The sequence below is a fragment of the Schistocerca americana genome, chromosome 1 (assembly GCF_021461395.2).
Source record: "Schistocerca americana isolate TAMUIC-IGC-003095 chromosome 1, iqSchAmer2.1, whole genome shotgun sequence".
In the NCBI taxonomy this organism is placed as follows: Eukaryota; Metazoa; Arthropoda; class Insecta; order Orthoptera; family Acrididae; genus Schistocerca; species Schistocerca americana.
This window is the reverse complement of record NC_060119.1, coordinates 1,179,301,250-1,179,317,336: the sequence shown is the minus strand read 5'-3', so window position 1 is coordinate 1,179,317,336 and position 16,087 is coordinate 1,179,301,250. Positions and strand designations below refer to the sequence as shown.

The window sequence follows — 16,087 nt, the reverse complement described above, 5'->3', positions numbered from 1 at the left end:
TTGCGTTCTGTCCACCCAGCGCACCACTGTGGTGTTTGCCTAGTGACAGAGCTTTTAGGATGAGTCTGGTGACCAGCATCATTGTGGAAGCCAGAGTGTCTCCATTCCAGTTACGTAGCACACATTCTTAGTTCTCCTGTGCATCTGAATCACCGGCTCCTTTTTCCACCCACGGCAGTTCATTTCTCACATTGGCGACCCAGGTCAGGGCTTCCAATTGCAGTTCGTGTCTGATCCCTTCTTTCTGAACAAGAGTCCTTGACTTTACCACCTATACTCAAGGCCCATTCACGTTCACCTCCATGGTGTACACCTAGGCCACAGCTTTGCTTGGACCTTTCACATGGCCCTAAGGACTCAGTTAACACCGCGGCTCTCCACTGACACTTTGTCTCTTTACACAGACGGCTCAATGGCTGATGCTCCATCGGCTCCGTGTATGTCCATGGAGGACATATTGAACAGCATTCCTTGCCCTATGGCTGCAGTGTTTTCACTGCTGAGCCAATGACTGGCTATATCGCGTGCTCTTGAGCACATCCGTTCATGCACCGGGGAATCGTTTCTTCTGTGTACTGTCTCCTTGAGCAGCCTACAAGCTCTCGACCAGTGCTACCCTCATCATCCTTTTACAGCAACCATTCAGGAGTCAATCTATATCCTGGAACTGTCCAGTAATTCAGTGGTGTTTATCTCGACCCCAGGTCAGGCCGGAATCAAAGGCAACAAACTTGCAGACAGGCTGGCCAAACAGGCTACATGGAAACCGCTTATGGAGATAGGCTTTTATGCAACAGACCTGCATTCAGTACTATGCCGTAAGGTTTTGAGGCTTTGGGAAATGAAATGGCATAAACTCAGCATGCACAACAAACAGCGAGCCATTAAGGAGACTATGAATGTGTGGCAGTCCTCCATGCGGGCATCTCGCAGGGACTCTGGTTCTCTACCGGCTCCGCATTGGCCACACTTGAGTGACACATGGCTACCTCCTGCGCTGTGATGACCCACCTCAGTGTCGATGCGGTGCCTGGCTGACAGTGGCCCATACTTTGGTGTGCTGTCCTCCTTTGGCTGCTCTGCGAGACTATTCAGTTACCGGACTCATTGCCATTAATTTTAACTGACAACGCCTCATCGGCTGATTAAGTTTCAAGTTTTACATGTGACGGTGGGTTTTATCATAATATTTAAGTTTTAGCACATGTCCTTTGTGTTATCCACTCTAATGCTTTTGGGGTAGATATTTTAATGTCACATAGTGACACATTTTTACCCCTTCTAACTATTTCTTGTTTCTCTCTGTGGTTTTTTCCTGGTTTATCCATAGTAGTGTTGGTTGTCCTTCTGGTCTTCCTTTCTCCTGTTATTGTGCTGTATGTCTCCTTTCTTTTCTTCTTTCTCTTGTGTAATTATTTTACTGGGAACAAGGGACCGATGACCTCACAGTTTGGTCCCTTCCTCCTCCTCTTTTAAGCCAACTAACCATCCAGGTAGTCCCGTACGCCACCTCCCACTTGTATGAACTGCGGAGAGCAGCCCTCCCCCTGTTCGTAAGACTGCACAGTACTTGAAAAGGAACGGAAAATCATGGAGTAAAAGATTCTGCACTGGTTGACTTACAAAGAGGCTAAACACAAAATTGAACAATTGTGCTTCATTCAGTTGATGTCTACATACTCTGCAGCTACATTAGCATCACCATCACGAGTAAGTCATACCACACTTTGTGCCATGAACAGTGGGCCCTTCAGGCCTCCAGAATACATCTGCCTCCTTGGTAGTAGGGGAAAATCTCCTTCCATTGCTCCCAAGGTACCTACTTCAGGAGCAAGACCCCCTCCTAATGCAAATGATGTCTTAGGGTTCTTCGTTTGTACATTTGTAGGGCTGGCAGTTTCGGGAATCTGCTAGGTGCGAGGTACTGAGCAACGGTCGGTGCAGTGAACACACTACTTGGAGGTGCAGACGGTGTAGCAGTGTAGAGTGGTGCCAAATTGGGATTGTAGGCACCAGGAGACGGGCACACAGTAGCTGTACTAATCTGGTTATTAGGGACAAAACCACACAATATACAAGCAGCAGGAGTGCAAGGAGAGAATTCAGTCTTGACATATGAGTTCAGTTGCATAGTGTAGGCAGGTACAGTTGCTGGGGCTCCGGCTGGTGGGGGCACGGTTGGGTGCGGAAGACTCTCCACTACCGTGGAAACAGGTGCAGTTCGGACTGGTGAGCACGCGACCGGTGTTTGCCAAACGAAAGAACCCGGCGCGGAAGTCGATGAAATGTTGTGGAGCGGTGCGGGTGGGGCGGCCGGTAGTCTTGCAGGAGCTGGTAACAACGGGTGCGGGAGTGTAGCGGGCACGGTTGAAACCGACGCGGCAGAGACGGACGAAACCATCGGGAAAATGTGCGGAAGACGAACAGGAGCCGGGATGGCGCGCGGCGCGGCTGTATCATACCTGAGTGGTTGTAAGATATCCGTGGAGTTGCGTAGTCTGCGGCTGTAGAGCAGGCGTCATGTGTGGGTGCAGCAGATGAGCAGGAACGGCAGGCACTGGCAGTGCTGGGGCGTCGATAAACAGAATACAGTCCGCCAGTCGTGAGGCAGCCGTAGGCATGGGAACATGCTGCGGTGCCCAAGTGGGAACCGTTGAGGTTATCTCGGAGCCACGTAGGTTGAAATCCGGTTGACAGCAGAGTTCACTTTGGCACTGAAACTGGCGGCGTGATTTCCGGTATGGGTTCATTTTCCACTTTGAAAAACTTTCTCTGAGAAGTCTGATCGCAGGGACTGAACGGTTGTTGAAACTTTGTTCGTAGCACAATACAAATCACTGTTAATAGCACTCACGATTGAACTAAAACAGATCGGGGTCATCAATGTGGTTATTCCTGATACGCGGAGCCGCGGCAATCATTAAATAACACACCAACATACATTAATACAACTTTATTAAGTGAGAATATTTACAACGTCTTACAGTCAGCAGCACAAAACAGAATGGAAAGCAATATGGCGGCGCACAATAGGTCTGCATGGGTCAGAGAGCCTCCTATGGCAGAGATATATCACTCGTAGAGTTGATAGTCGCCACATACTTAATTGATGGATTTCTCAGTAGAACCAACAGATTTTATTTTATTTTGTGTGTGTGTGTGTGTGTGTGTGTGTGTGTGTGTGTGTGTGTGTGTGTGTGTTACAATCTAACTTCTGCACAATTTCAGTGCAGTAATGTGTTCACTGTAAATAAGTATTGTAGTAGTTCTATATATGTTTATTACCTTATAAATAACAAAAAAAAAATTAAATTTTGAAATTCAGTGCATTAATGCTATCTTAGTAAATGAGTGTTTGTAAAATGATTCTTTCCTATAGTGTTCATTAAGAAAATGATCATTCTACTTGGGACCTGTGGAAGGTACATTAGCTTATTTGTTTTAGGTGTCAATATTTGTCATGTATTATTGTTTTTCTGATATGTTCTACATCCTGGAGGACCTCCTCACTACAGATCAATCGGAATGAAAGTAAATCTAATCTAATCTAATAGCAAAGACAGAAATGTCTGGGGCCAAAAAGGAAGAGGAACAGATGGCTCTAAAGTAATGGGACATTGGTAACAAGTGCATGTAGTGTTACAAACCTCTTAGAAAAGTATTTCATTTCTGTTACTGACAGCTTGGGGTTATCAGGTTACATGAACAGTGCAATGGAGTATCTGAGACAAGTCTTTAAAAATAACTCCAGTAAAATGGAAATGACATTCACATCTCCCAAAGAAGTAGCAGCCATCATTAAGTTCTTAAAATCTAAGTATTCTAGTGGATATGACAACATATGAATGAAGTTAATCAAAGTACGTTCATGTGAATTCAGTTCTATTTGTGTAAGATTAGATTCAGTTTTCGTTCCATAGATCCAAAAAATGAGATGATTCTCGTGGGTGTGGGATATGTCAATCTCTTACCAGTGAAACCTTTCCAGATTGGTTAAAATATGCTGAAGTTAAGCATCTTTACAAGGATGGGGATAAAGCGATACCATCAACCAATTTACCTTTGCTGGCTTTTTCAAAAATATTTGAAAAGGTTGTGTTAAAGCATTTCCTTAAGCACTATTTACACTGACAGTGAGAATGTACTTAATTCATTAGATAATAAATTAGAGGCTACTGGCATTTTCTGTGACCTGTAAAAAGCTTTGACTGTGTGAACTACAGCATTCTCTTCACTTCATTGGCAATGAAGTGAAGTGGTTTGAGTCTTATCTAATAGGAAACGAAGGATGCTGTTGCAAAATACCTGTGGAGTAAGCAGTCTGTCTTCATCTGATTGGGAATTAATTACATGTGGTGTTCCTCAAGGTTCCGTCTTGGGTCCATTGCATTTTCTTGTATACATTAATTACCTCTCGTCTGTTACATTGCGAGATGCTAAGTCTGTTTTGTTTGCAGATCATAGAAACATCATAAGTAGCAAGTCAGGTACAGATTTTGAAATAACTGCTGATAAAATTTTCACTGACATTAATAAATGGTTAATTCTAATTCACTGTCATTAAACTTTGAGAAGACCTACTACATGCAGTTCAGAACCTGTAAACCGAGCGAGGTGGTGCAATAGTTAGCACACTGGACTCGCATTCGGGAGGACGATGGTTCAATCCCGCATCCGGCTATCCTGATTAGGTTTTCCGTGATTTCCCGAGATCACTTCAGGCAAATGCCGGGATAGTTCCTTTGAAAGGGCATGGCCGATTTCCTTACCCATCCTTCCCTAATCCGAGCATATGCTCCGTCTCTAATGACATCGTTGTCGACAGGACGTTAAACACTAACCACCTCCTCCTCCTCAGAACCTGTAAGAGATTTCCTTTCAGCATGTGTATAACATATGAAGATGTGCAGATTGAAGAGGTTGACAGTGTTAAATTTCTGGGATTACAACTCGTTCAGTTGGGAGTACTGCAGAATTTCTGAAGTTTCAGTGTGATGTCCTTAGGTTAGTTACATTTAAGTAGTTCTAAGTCTAGGGGACTGATGACCTCAGGTGTTAAGTTCCATAGTGCTTAGAGCCATTTGAATTTGCAGTGACAAAGATGTCAGAGGTAGGAGATTAAATATAAAAAAATACTTGCATACTTCACTTACTTTCACTCTATTATGTCATATGGGATCATATTTGGGGTAACTCATCAAATGGAGCAAAAGTTTCTAGGGTGCAATAAGAATCATTTGTGGTGTAAATTCAATAACATCATGTAGAAACCTGTGCAATGAATTTTGTATTCAAACCACTGCTTCTCAGTATATTCATTCCTTAATGAAATTTGTTGCAAGTAATGTATCTCTTTCTCAAATATGCTGAGAGTAACAACCCGAAGAGAAGAAATAATGCTCAGCTACACTACATACAGTAGTGGAACATGGCACTGCCTAGTTGAGATGGCAGTGTTGTTCCACATATATCACTTGTCCTTGAGCCAGTAGTATCATTGGGTTACAATTTCTCTCTGTATATGGTTCAGACTTCAGTTGTAATGGACTGGTATCTAAGTGAACAATGTTTGCATACAACCAGTTGGTGTCTACAGTTGTCTGTATTGTTTCTTGATCTATATCAGAGTTGAGTATCTAGTGATGTGTTTTTGTGGGTATAAACCTGATGGAGCCTTGTCACCCTACATCACAGCAACAGCAGCTGCCCCCATCATCATCCCAGCAGTTGCAGCAGCAGTTCCTGCCAACATCCCACCAGTTGCAGCAAGAGGTTCTGCCACAAACTGCACCACCACAATAGCAGCAGCCACCAAATTGACAGCCAACACCATTTCAACCACCTCCTCAAGCGCTACCTCAATCACTGGCGTCTCAGCAGCAAGCACCAAAGGTACCTCTAGCTCCACCACCACTATAGGAACAGTCACAAGTGACATGTGTAGCAACTGTTAAAAATGTACTTCCAGGCACTCCAGCTGCTGGTCTCCAGATAAAAGCTGATCCTGATAAACCAAATGATGGAAGTGAAGTTATGCTAAAACCACAGCAGAAGAAAAGATCTCTTGCTTGTGAGTAATTCTCAGTAGCTGAATAATCAGATTACCTGATCAGTCTGATGGCCTTTTTTTTTTTTAGCCTTTTTAAAGTCACGCTGTAGGTTAATTTTAATGGTGAGTTGTTGGAGGCTTGTGCAAATTCACCTGTACTTTAGTTGCACATCTTTCTTTGTGTAGATTGAGTGATACTGAAATGCTAAAAATGTATTGCCAAAATACCTTATACCTCTGCAAGAAAGCATTGTTTTGTTAAAAGCACTGAAAAATTTCTCTGGTGTGAAAGAACTTCAAACTGATCAAATAATTTTCCAATCTTACCTGTTGCCCTGGTGAAATACTCTGAGATGATTTGTCTTGCTTGAATTTGCCACTATTCTTATGCACAACTTACTGTTCTTCCTAAGTGTTGAAATTACATTGATATTGTGCAGCTGGAGGAACAGGGGAGCGGGTGTAAGAAGCAAGTTCATACTGTCACAGATCCTCTCCCAGGAAGAGGATCAGTGTGGAGAAACAGGCTCCATCTAATGCAAGCTGTAGTGCTAATGAGCATTAGTAAGACAGCAGAAGTGACATAAAAAAGTAATGAGCAATTAAGTGTTTCTTGAAAGTAATGTTTTCAATAATGGTACCTACTGCTACAAATTCTGATAGCACAATACATTGTGTACTGTACTGTAGTAATGGTTAAAAGTTCTTGTGGATTGACGGGGGCAGCTGGAGGTGAGCAGTCAGGCTGTGATATTTATAGTTTGATAGCTAAGTTACAATTTAGGCTATTGAAACTGGAAATTCATGCCCAAAAGAACTATGGGAAAGGACTCAAATGGGAAGGATTGGTCACCAGGGATTTTCTTTTCAACAATATTCACTGTTTTACCAAATCTAGCCTCAAAAAAAATATAAAAAGAAAGAAGACTCAATCTAGCAAATGAACAATAAAGCATAATCATTAAAATTAAGACTATAAAAACAAAAAAATTAGAATAAGAACTTAAATAAACTGAACCTCTAGCAGTAATTATTAAAGAACAAATTCAAAAACTAAGCAGAATCAAACTAAAAGAAAAATAATCAATACCAAAATAATATCTAATCATATTTAAATCTGCATATGAATAAACACAAATCATAAAAACAAAACTAGACAGAAACATTAAAGAATGAACCAACCATCAACAATTATTAACTAAACAAAGAGGGATCAAAAAAATAGTTATAAATAAATACTTTAACATAAAGATAAACCAAAAGAATTAAAAAAATCATTCCCATGAGAACGAATTATTGAAACTAAAATAGAAAGACCTAAAGCACCTTCACAAACAGAAAAAACCAAAAAAATAACAGGAAAAAAATAATCATAATCAAACTCAATAAGAAAAACAATAACCAACATAAATAAAGAAAGAACAATATATTCTAATCTCAAAAGAACCATTAATAAATGCTTACGTTTAGAAGAAAAAACATAAACACCAGCAAAATAAATCAATAAAGAAGTAAAGACAGAGAATATAAACATTAGTTTTAATAGTTTAAAAAAAAAACGCCGGTCTTGTAAACCGGAAATAAGTCTAGCCCCCGCTTTTAAAACTTCAGAGGTGGAAAACTTTCCATCATCGGTCCCCAAAACCGATATTTTAAATAAACTAACCCCTGAAATGATCAAAATAATAATTATATCACTATCAAACGTAATAAATATTAATTTTATTAAATTAAGACACTCAATATCAATAATGCTTTTCATTATCCTACAAACTTTTCTAGTTGGACTAATAACAGGAACAATAATGGAAAGATATTGGTTATCGTATATTTTATTTTTAACATTTCTTGGTGGTATATTAGTCTTATTTATTTATATTACGAGAATTGCATCAAACGATATATTTCAACCTAAATCAATTACAATAATTATTACCTTAATAATATGAATATTTATCATATCAACATTAATTATTTTAGATATAACAAAATTTATAGACTTTTTCAAAAATACTGAAACTATAAATATTGATAATTCAATCAATTATCAAGAAATAACAATATCTTTAGAAAAACTATATAATAGACCAACATTCATTATTACAATAATAATAATAATTTATTTATTTTTAGCACTATTAGCAGTTGTTAAAATCACCAACATTAACCAGGGACCTATTCGTAAAATAAGATAATTTACTAATGAATAAACCCTTACGATTGAGACATCCTTTAATTAAAATCATTAATAACTCTTTAGTTGATTTGCCCGCACCAACAAATATTTCATTTTGATGGAATTTTGGGTCCCTACTAGGGTTATGTTTGGTAATTCAAATTGTAACTGGACTATTTTTAGCTATACATTATACATCAAATATTGAAATAGCATTTAGTAGTGTAGTTCACATCTGCCGAGACGTAAATAATGGCTGAATTATTCGAACCTTACATGCAAATGGAGATTCTATATTTTTTATTTGTATTTATTTACATGTCGGACGAGGAATTTACTACGGATCTTATATATACATACACACCTGAATAATTGGTACAGTAATCCTATTCTTAGTTATAGCAACTGCATTTATAGGATACGTTTTACCTTGAGGTCAAATATCATTCTGAGGTGCGACAGTAATTACTAATTTATTATCAGCAATCCCATATTTAGGAACAGATTTAGTTCAATGAGTATGAGGAGGGTTTGCTGTTGATAATGCAACATTAAATTGATTCTTTACATTTCATTTTGTACTACCATTTATTATTGCTGCAATGGCAGCAATTCATTTATTTTTCCTCCACCAAACAGGGTCTAATAACCCCTAGGGCTAAATGGAGATATTGAAAAAATCCCATTTCACCCATACTTTACTTTCAAGGACTCTCTTACACTTGTATTAATAACATCATTATTAATTATACTGTGCTTGATTAATCCTTACCTCCTAGGAGATCCGGATAATTTTGTACCTGCCAACCCATTAGTAACCCCCGTCCATATTCAACCAGAATGATACTTCTTATTTGCATACGCAATTCTACGGTCAATCCCTAATAAACTCGGAGGTGTTATTGCATTATTCTTATCGATTAGAATCTTAATAATTTTACCATTTTATAATAAAACACCATTCCGAGGTATTCAGTTCTATCCTATCAATCAGATTTTATTCTGAATTATAGTAGTTGTTGTATGCTTATTAACATGAATTGGAAAACGACCTGTTGAAGAACCTTACATTATAACAGGACAAATCTTAACAATTATTTACTTTACATTCTTCTTAATTAATGTGCATGTTGCAAACGCATGAGATAAACTAATTAAGGAATAATAAGTTAATTAGCTTAGGAAAAGCATATGTTTTGAAAACATAAAACTAGAAGTTTAACTCTTCTATTAACTTTTCTTAAAAAATTTCACTAAATAAATGAAATAAATAAAATCTTTAAACCAACAAAGAAAATAAAAAAATTTAAAGATAATGGCAAAAAACTTTTTCAAGCTAAGTACATTAACTTATCATAACGAAAACGTGGTAATGTGCCACGAACTCAAATAAAACCAAAGGACATAACAGCAAGCTTAATAAAAAATATAAAAGAATAAAAATCACCACCTAAAAAAATTAAAGCTAATAACATTCTTATAAAAACAATTCTAGTATACTCAGCTAAAAAAATTAAAGTAAAACCGCCTGCACCATATTCAATATTAAAACCTGAAACTAACTCAGATTCACCCTCGGCAAAGTCAAAAGGAGTACGGTTAGTTTCAGCTAAACAAGAAGCAAAACAAGCTAAAGCTAATGGAAAAGAAATAATAATAAATCAACAATAAAGCTGATAATTTATAAAATCAAACATGTTAAAACTACCAATTAAAATAATTAAAGATAATAAAATTAAAGCCAAACTAACTTCATATGAAATTGTTTGAGCAATAGAACGAAGAGAACCTAGTAAAGAATAATTTGAATTAGAAGACCAACCAGCAATTATAACAGTATAAACACCTAATCTAGCACAGCATAAAAAAAACAAAAATCCATAAGAAAAAGAACATATATAAGTTAAGTAAGGGAAAATCACTCAAACAGCCAAGGAAATTATTAAATTAAAAACAGGAGAAAAGTAATAAAGTAAATAATTAGATATAATAGGAATTGGCTGCTCCTTACAAATTAACTTGATAGCATCACTAAAGGGTTGAGGAATTCCAACAAAACCTACTTTATTTGGACCCTTTCGAATTTGAATATAACCTAAAACCTTACGCTCTAATAAAGTTAAAAAAGCAACACTAATTAAAACACAAATAACTAATAAAAGAAAATTCAAAATAAACATAAATAAATCATAAAGTATCAATACTATTTGTAGAAAAAATCTACATAAATGAATTCTAAATTCAACACATTAATCTGTCAAAATACAAATAAAACTTTATTACATCAACAAAAAACTGCAGAAATAAATTACTGATTAAATGGTTGAAATAAATTAAGAGTGCTAATTAGCTGGGCCAAACTCAGTAACAAGTAAACTTTTTAAAACAGCTAAACATTCTAAGCAAATACATGCTCTCCTTAAGTGAACAGAAGCATGAATTCATTACAAAACTTGAAATTAAGCTAAGAATTTATTTATTTATTTCGCTCCTTAACAACAGAAAATCACAGCTCTGAAACTGTGAGTGAGGCTCACTTAAGCTTTCTTCTTCTGTAAGATATTACAGAATACAGCATTTGTTATGTAAGCATACCAGATATAGAGTAAAACATCACAGCCATAATTTTTTACAATCGCTGTTAATACCTAAAGGCTTTCAGAGTTCAAGGTTCATTTAAAGAGAAAAAATACAATTAACATGGACACACAGATCAGATAGTTAGCCAAGATTTCAGATTTAATGTAACTTAACTTCTCTGTAGAGGGCACAACTTAGAAACATCAGGCTTTCATTACAGAATGGAGATAACCTTGCCACCATTTCACAAACTGGTTGACACTTCTAATGAATGGGTTGTCTGCCTGGATATCAAAGTGCCAATGTAACCAACTGATCACTCTGCTCATTGATGCAAGGGACAGCCAGGCCAAACACTCAGCCAACCAAACTTTACTACTTTGACCTCCCCCCCCCCTCCCCCCCCCTCCCCCCCCCCCCCCCCCCTGTCTCCCTGGGGTCTCACAGTTCTTTCGTGAGATTATGCATGGCGCACACAGGGCCCTGAGCTATTGCAGCCAATTCTTCTTTCCCTGGCCGGATTTCCTTCCCCCTGCCTCCCTCCCTCTCTATACTTGCTCCTTCCCTGTTGCCACTTCCTTCCCCTCTCTTGGTGTTCTGATTTATGTCAACCTGACTGTCCACCTGGTTTCCTGAATTGGCTGCAATTTTGTTCCTTTTGGTTGTTCTTTCATCCTTTTTGGCATTTAGGTCTCCACTTGAGGTTTGACCTCCACTTCAAAATTTCCTGTTTTGAGTGTGAACCATATGGGGAAGAACTCCCTCCCTAAGACCTTGTGTGGATTCCTCTCCCTTTCCTTCCCCTATCCATTCCCCACTGTAGCCCCCTTCCACTCTGCTATTTCTCACCAAGCTGTCCACACCTTCAACAGGCCCAAGTGGCAGTTAGTAAGGAAGTGCACTGGAATCAGTTCCCTTGGAGGTGGTTCTTCTCTGCCACAGTACATGAAAAAATTAGATAAAATACCCTACTTTAGGATATTTACTTTTACTTCTAGCTTAAGTCTAAGGAAAAAATGTTTAACACTGATGGCAAATAATGGTCATTACTTTATAAATAGATAAATTACATAGTCTTCATAACATTACAATAATTATCACTAAAATTGACTACAGTCTGAAAGATGGTGACTCTAAAAATTTTTTAAATCAAGTACACATTACACTACAAAACATTACTCTGTCATAACTGTCTGAAACTGGTTAAACTCGAAAGACTTTCATTTCTTTCCCACTTGCAAAAATCACCTTAGTGTCTGAAATATGTGCATTGCCTCTAGAAAAAACACAAGATGTGCAGTAGCATAGATTTACTAATCATTACATTATGAAAAAATAGTCACAATATAAAAAAAACTTAATTACTACTCAAATCAAAATTAAATGGATGTAAATCATTGCCCCACTTCTCTACTCCACTCTGAGCACTACTCTTACAACCAGAAAATTAAAACCTCATTAAATCACTAAATGTTACCAAATAGTTGACCTGTCAGAATATTCACATCAGTCTAGCATCACAGTTATCAGTTAATCAGTAAAAGTACTGTTCTTCATCCCAGTATTACCACTTTAAGCTCATAATTCCTCAGAACACAAATAAAATTTTTCAAATAACCTATAGATCCAATGATGCAGCATTATGACTTTTACCTCACTAAAATGATGCTCTTTCCATTAATCTCTCATTCCCAGCTGCAGTGTCATGAATTGCACAATATAAACAGTACCCAATGTTGCCTAGTTCACAATTAGATCATCATTACAGTTACACATTTATTACTCATGTCTGTCAGCTCCATTATTTTACTTACCTTTCTTTCCTCGTTAACTAGTTGAGTGCATTCTCAAAAAATGTTCCTACTGCAGAGACGGGCTCCCTAACCATTAAGACCCTAACATTATTCATTATTTGTTTCATTCTCTAATAAATAAACACCTGCTCTGGTTATCTAATGCAAAATTGATTGTGCTGGAAAAACACTCCACAGTAACAGATGCTTATGCTAAGGCTAACTGAACTCTCATTACTGATTAGATGAAATTATCACTCAGAAAAACTATTATTTGCTTGACATTCTAGCCTGAAGGGTGATATACATACAAACCTTGCTTATTCTTTCCACACATTACTCCAGGCAATTATGTCTAAAGTTGAAATACCTTAAAGTTGGAAAAGGCTGTACCATGACACAGATAGTTATCTCCATATACTGACTGCACTGAACACAAAAACTTCTATTATACCACAATTAATAATGTGATCTATTATTCAAAATGGTTTTTACTGCATATTGTCTCTACTGCTGCACCAATGAGCCAATTACTTCCCATGTTAATGATCTTCCATATATGCTGACACTTCTCATTTTCTGTTTACTTTACCTCTTTGTCAGAAATCCTTTAATCCTGGTACCCATTTACTTTCTTCCATCCTCTTATAATTCCATTACTTACACCTAACACAAAATAATATATATAGGTAACACTAGAGAAACTTTTTTCTAAAATATTTCTGTACATAACTATCTTTCTGTAGAAGTAGAAGACACTGTTCCTGACTCACTTAGAAACTATACACAGCATAGGAGGAGAGTTTGATTGCCTCAGAAAACACAAAAAATGAGACAGACAGGTGGGGTAAGCATTATCACCACATAATGAACTCAACACAGAATGTTGAACCCCCTACTTGCTAATTGCACAAGGAATTAGTTCCAAATATTACATCAATTCTGAGATTTTGGATCACCAACAAATTGCACTCCAACAGCTGTGCTGCCAATTCCACTGTTAATATTACTTCTTGTTTCACAATCATTGATAGCTTACCAGTAGCACCAATAAGTTTTATTTCAGAAACATGCATCACTACTATACTCTCCGTGTTCTTAATAGATACAAAAAATGCCTGTGAAATACCATTCAAATCATTACAACGGTCTAGTAAACACTTAAAATTTATACCTTGTATGCTTGCTGTTATTACAGGATGCCACACTTCCTTTTCACTTGCCATGTAATCTTCTTCGTAAAAGAAATCCTCATTAATCCTTTCCCTGGAAAACCCATCATCCTGCTTACCAAATTGATCATCATTACCACTTCAAGCTCTAACTCTTCACTAGGCCTAATATTATCATTCTTTGTTCGTTCTTTCTTTACATACCACATGGGCATCATTATCAAATATCAATTATAAATTCAAATTCCTCATCCTCATCACTATTGGATTCGTCACTGCTATCATTACCACTACTGTCAGAATCACACACACTGTCACTTTCTCTATGCTTTTGGTTTTGTACCCCTTCCATGTTTTTCTCCATTTCTGTTGATTCTGAATCTACATTTTTATTTACTTTTACCAGTTTTTCCTCTACCACTACTGCACACTTGGTTTCTACCTCTGTTTATAAATCATTGTTAATCTGATCCATTTGGTTATAAAGCTTAACTCTGTTTTCAGCACAAAATTTCCGACAGCTTTGACTTCATCTTTACACTGTTTTTCAGAAGCCTCCACCCTCCTACTACAGTCATCACAAAGCTTCTTTCTCTCTTCTACACATTTAAAACTCATTAATGTTAATTTTTCATTAGTATTCTGCTCTACTTTCTTTATTTTTTCATCACAATCTTGCCCTACTGCCTCAACCCTCTTATTTAATTCTGAAAGGCTAGAGCTACCTACCTTAATTTCCTTTTTAATTTCTTTCTTCAGTTCATCATTTAAGCTAGTTATGTCAGTTTTAATATTCCTAATATCTACTTTCATACTACTGATGTCTTCTTTCATATTATTTTCCACCCTACTAATGTCTTCTTTCATACTCATATTATTAAAACTACTCATAATTTGCCTTAATGTTGCTTCCAAATTTCCATCTGCCATAAACTTTTGCCCTTGCTGACTTTCGCTATTAGGTTCCTTCCTCTTAACCTCAATGATTTCATCCACTTCTGTACTGTTTTCTTCCATTTTGCTCACATCACCATACAGTGTATATGAGGCTTCTATCTTTCCATCTACAACAGGACTTTCATCCCCATCATTCAAAGTTACATTCATGTTTGATTTATAATCACTTTCATCTACAGAACCAGTCCCACCAAGATCTTTCTGTTCATTTAACAACTTACCTCTACAGTTGTTCTGTCACATTGTCTTGTTCGTTAAGGTCATTCATCTACATCTAAGTGGTTACTCTGCTGTTCCAATAAAGTGCCTGGCAGAGGGTTCAATGAACCACCTTCAGCCTCTCTCTCTCTCTCTACCGTTCCAGTCTCGAACGGCACACGGGAAAATTGAGCACTTAAATTTTTCTGTGTGAGCCCTGATTTCTCTTATTTTATTGTGATGATCATTTCTCCCTATGTAGGTGGGTGCCAACAGAATGTTTTCACAATCAGAGGAGAAAACTGGTGATTGAAATTTCATGAGAAGATCCCGTAGCAATGACAAAATGCCTTTGTTTTAACGATTGACACTCCAATTCACATATCATGTCTGTGACACTATCTCGCCTATTTTGCGATAATACAAAACGAGCTACCCTTCTTTGTACTCTCTCGATGTCATCCGTCAGTCCCACCTGATGCGGATTCCACACCGCACAGCAATACTCAAGAATAGGGCGGACAAGCGTGGTGTAAGCAGTCTCTTTAGTAGACCTGTTGCACCTTCTAAGTGTTCTGCCAGTGAATCAGTCTTTGGTTTGCTCTACTGACAATATTATCTATGTGATTGTTCCAATTTAGGTTATTTGTAATTGTAATCCCTAAGTATTTAGCTGAATTTACAGCCTTCAGATTTGTGTGACTTATCGCGTAATCGAAATTTAGCTGATTTCTTTTAGTACTCATGTGAATAACTTCACACTTTTCCTTATTCAAGGTCAATTGCCACTTTTCGTACCATGCAGATACCTTATCTAAATTATTTTACAAGTAGTTTTGATCATCTGATGACTTTACAAGACAGTAAACGACAGCATCATCTGCAAACAATCTGACAGCTACTCAGATTGTCTCCTATGTCATTCATATAGATCAGGAACAATAGAAGGCCTATAACACTTTCTCGGGGAATGCCGGATATTACTTCTGTTTTACTCAATGACTTTCAGTCTATTACTACGAACTGTGACCTTTGACAGGAAATCACGAATCCAGTCGCACAACTCAGGTGATACTCCATAGGCATGCAGTTTGGTTAGAAGACGCTTGTGAGGAACGGTGTCTAAAGCCTTCTGGAAATCTAAAAATATGGAATAAATTTG

The 16,087-nt window shown here is 37.3% G+C and overlaps 1 protein-coding gene across 1 annotated transcript in view; it reads left to right on the top strand.

The window, feature by feature from the left end:
• The first annotated feature begins 5,642 nt into the window (after window positions 1–5,642).
• The window catches only part of LOC124597905 (double-stranded RNA-specific editase 1-like), a 36,438-nt gene continuing 25,993 nt past the window's right edge, over window positions 5,643–16,087 (top strand). The window contains exons 1-2 of the mRNA XM_047135968.1: window positions 5,643–5,892; window positions 5,969–6,070. Of these exons, the coding sequence (XP_046991924.1) occupies window positions 5,643–5,892; window positions 5,969–6,070 (352 nt within the window). The remainder of the gene's footprint in view (window positions 5,893–5,968; window positions 6,071–16,087) is intronic.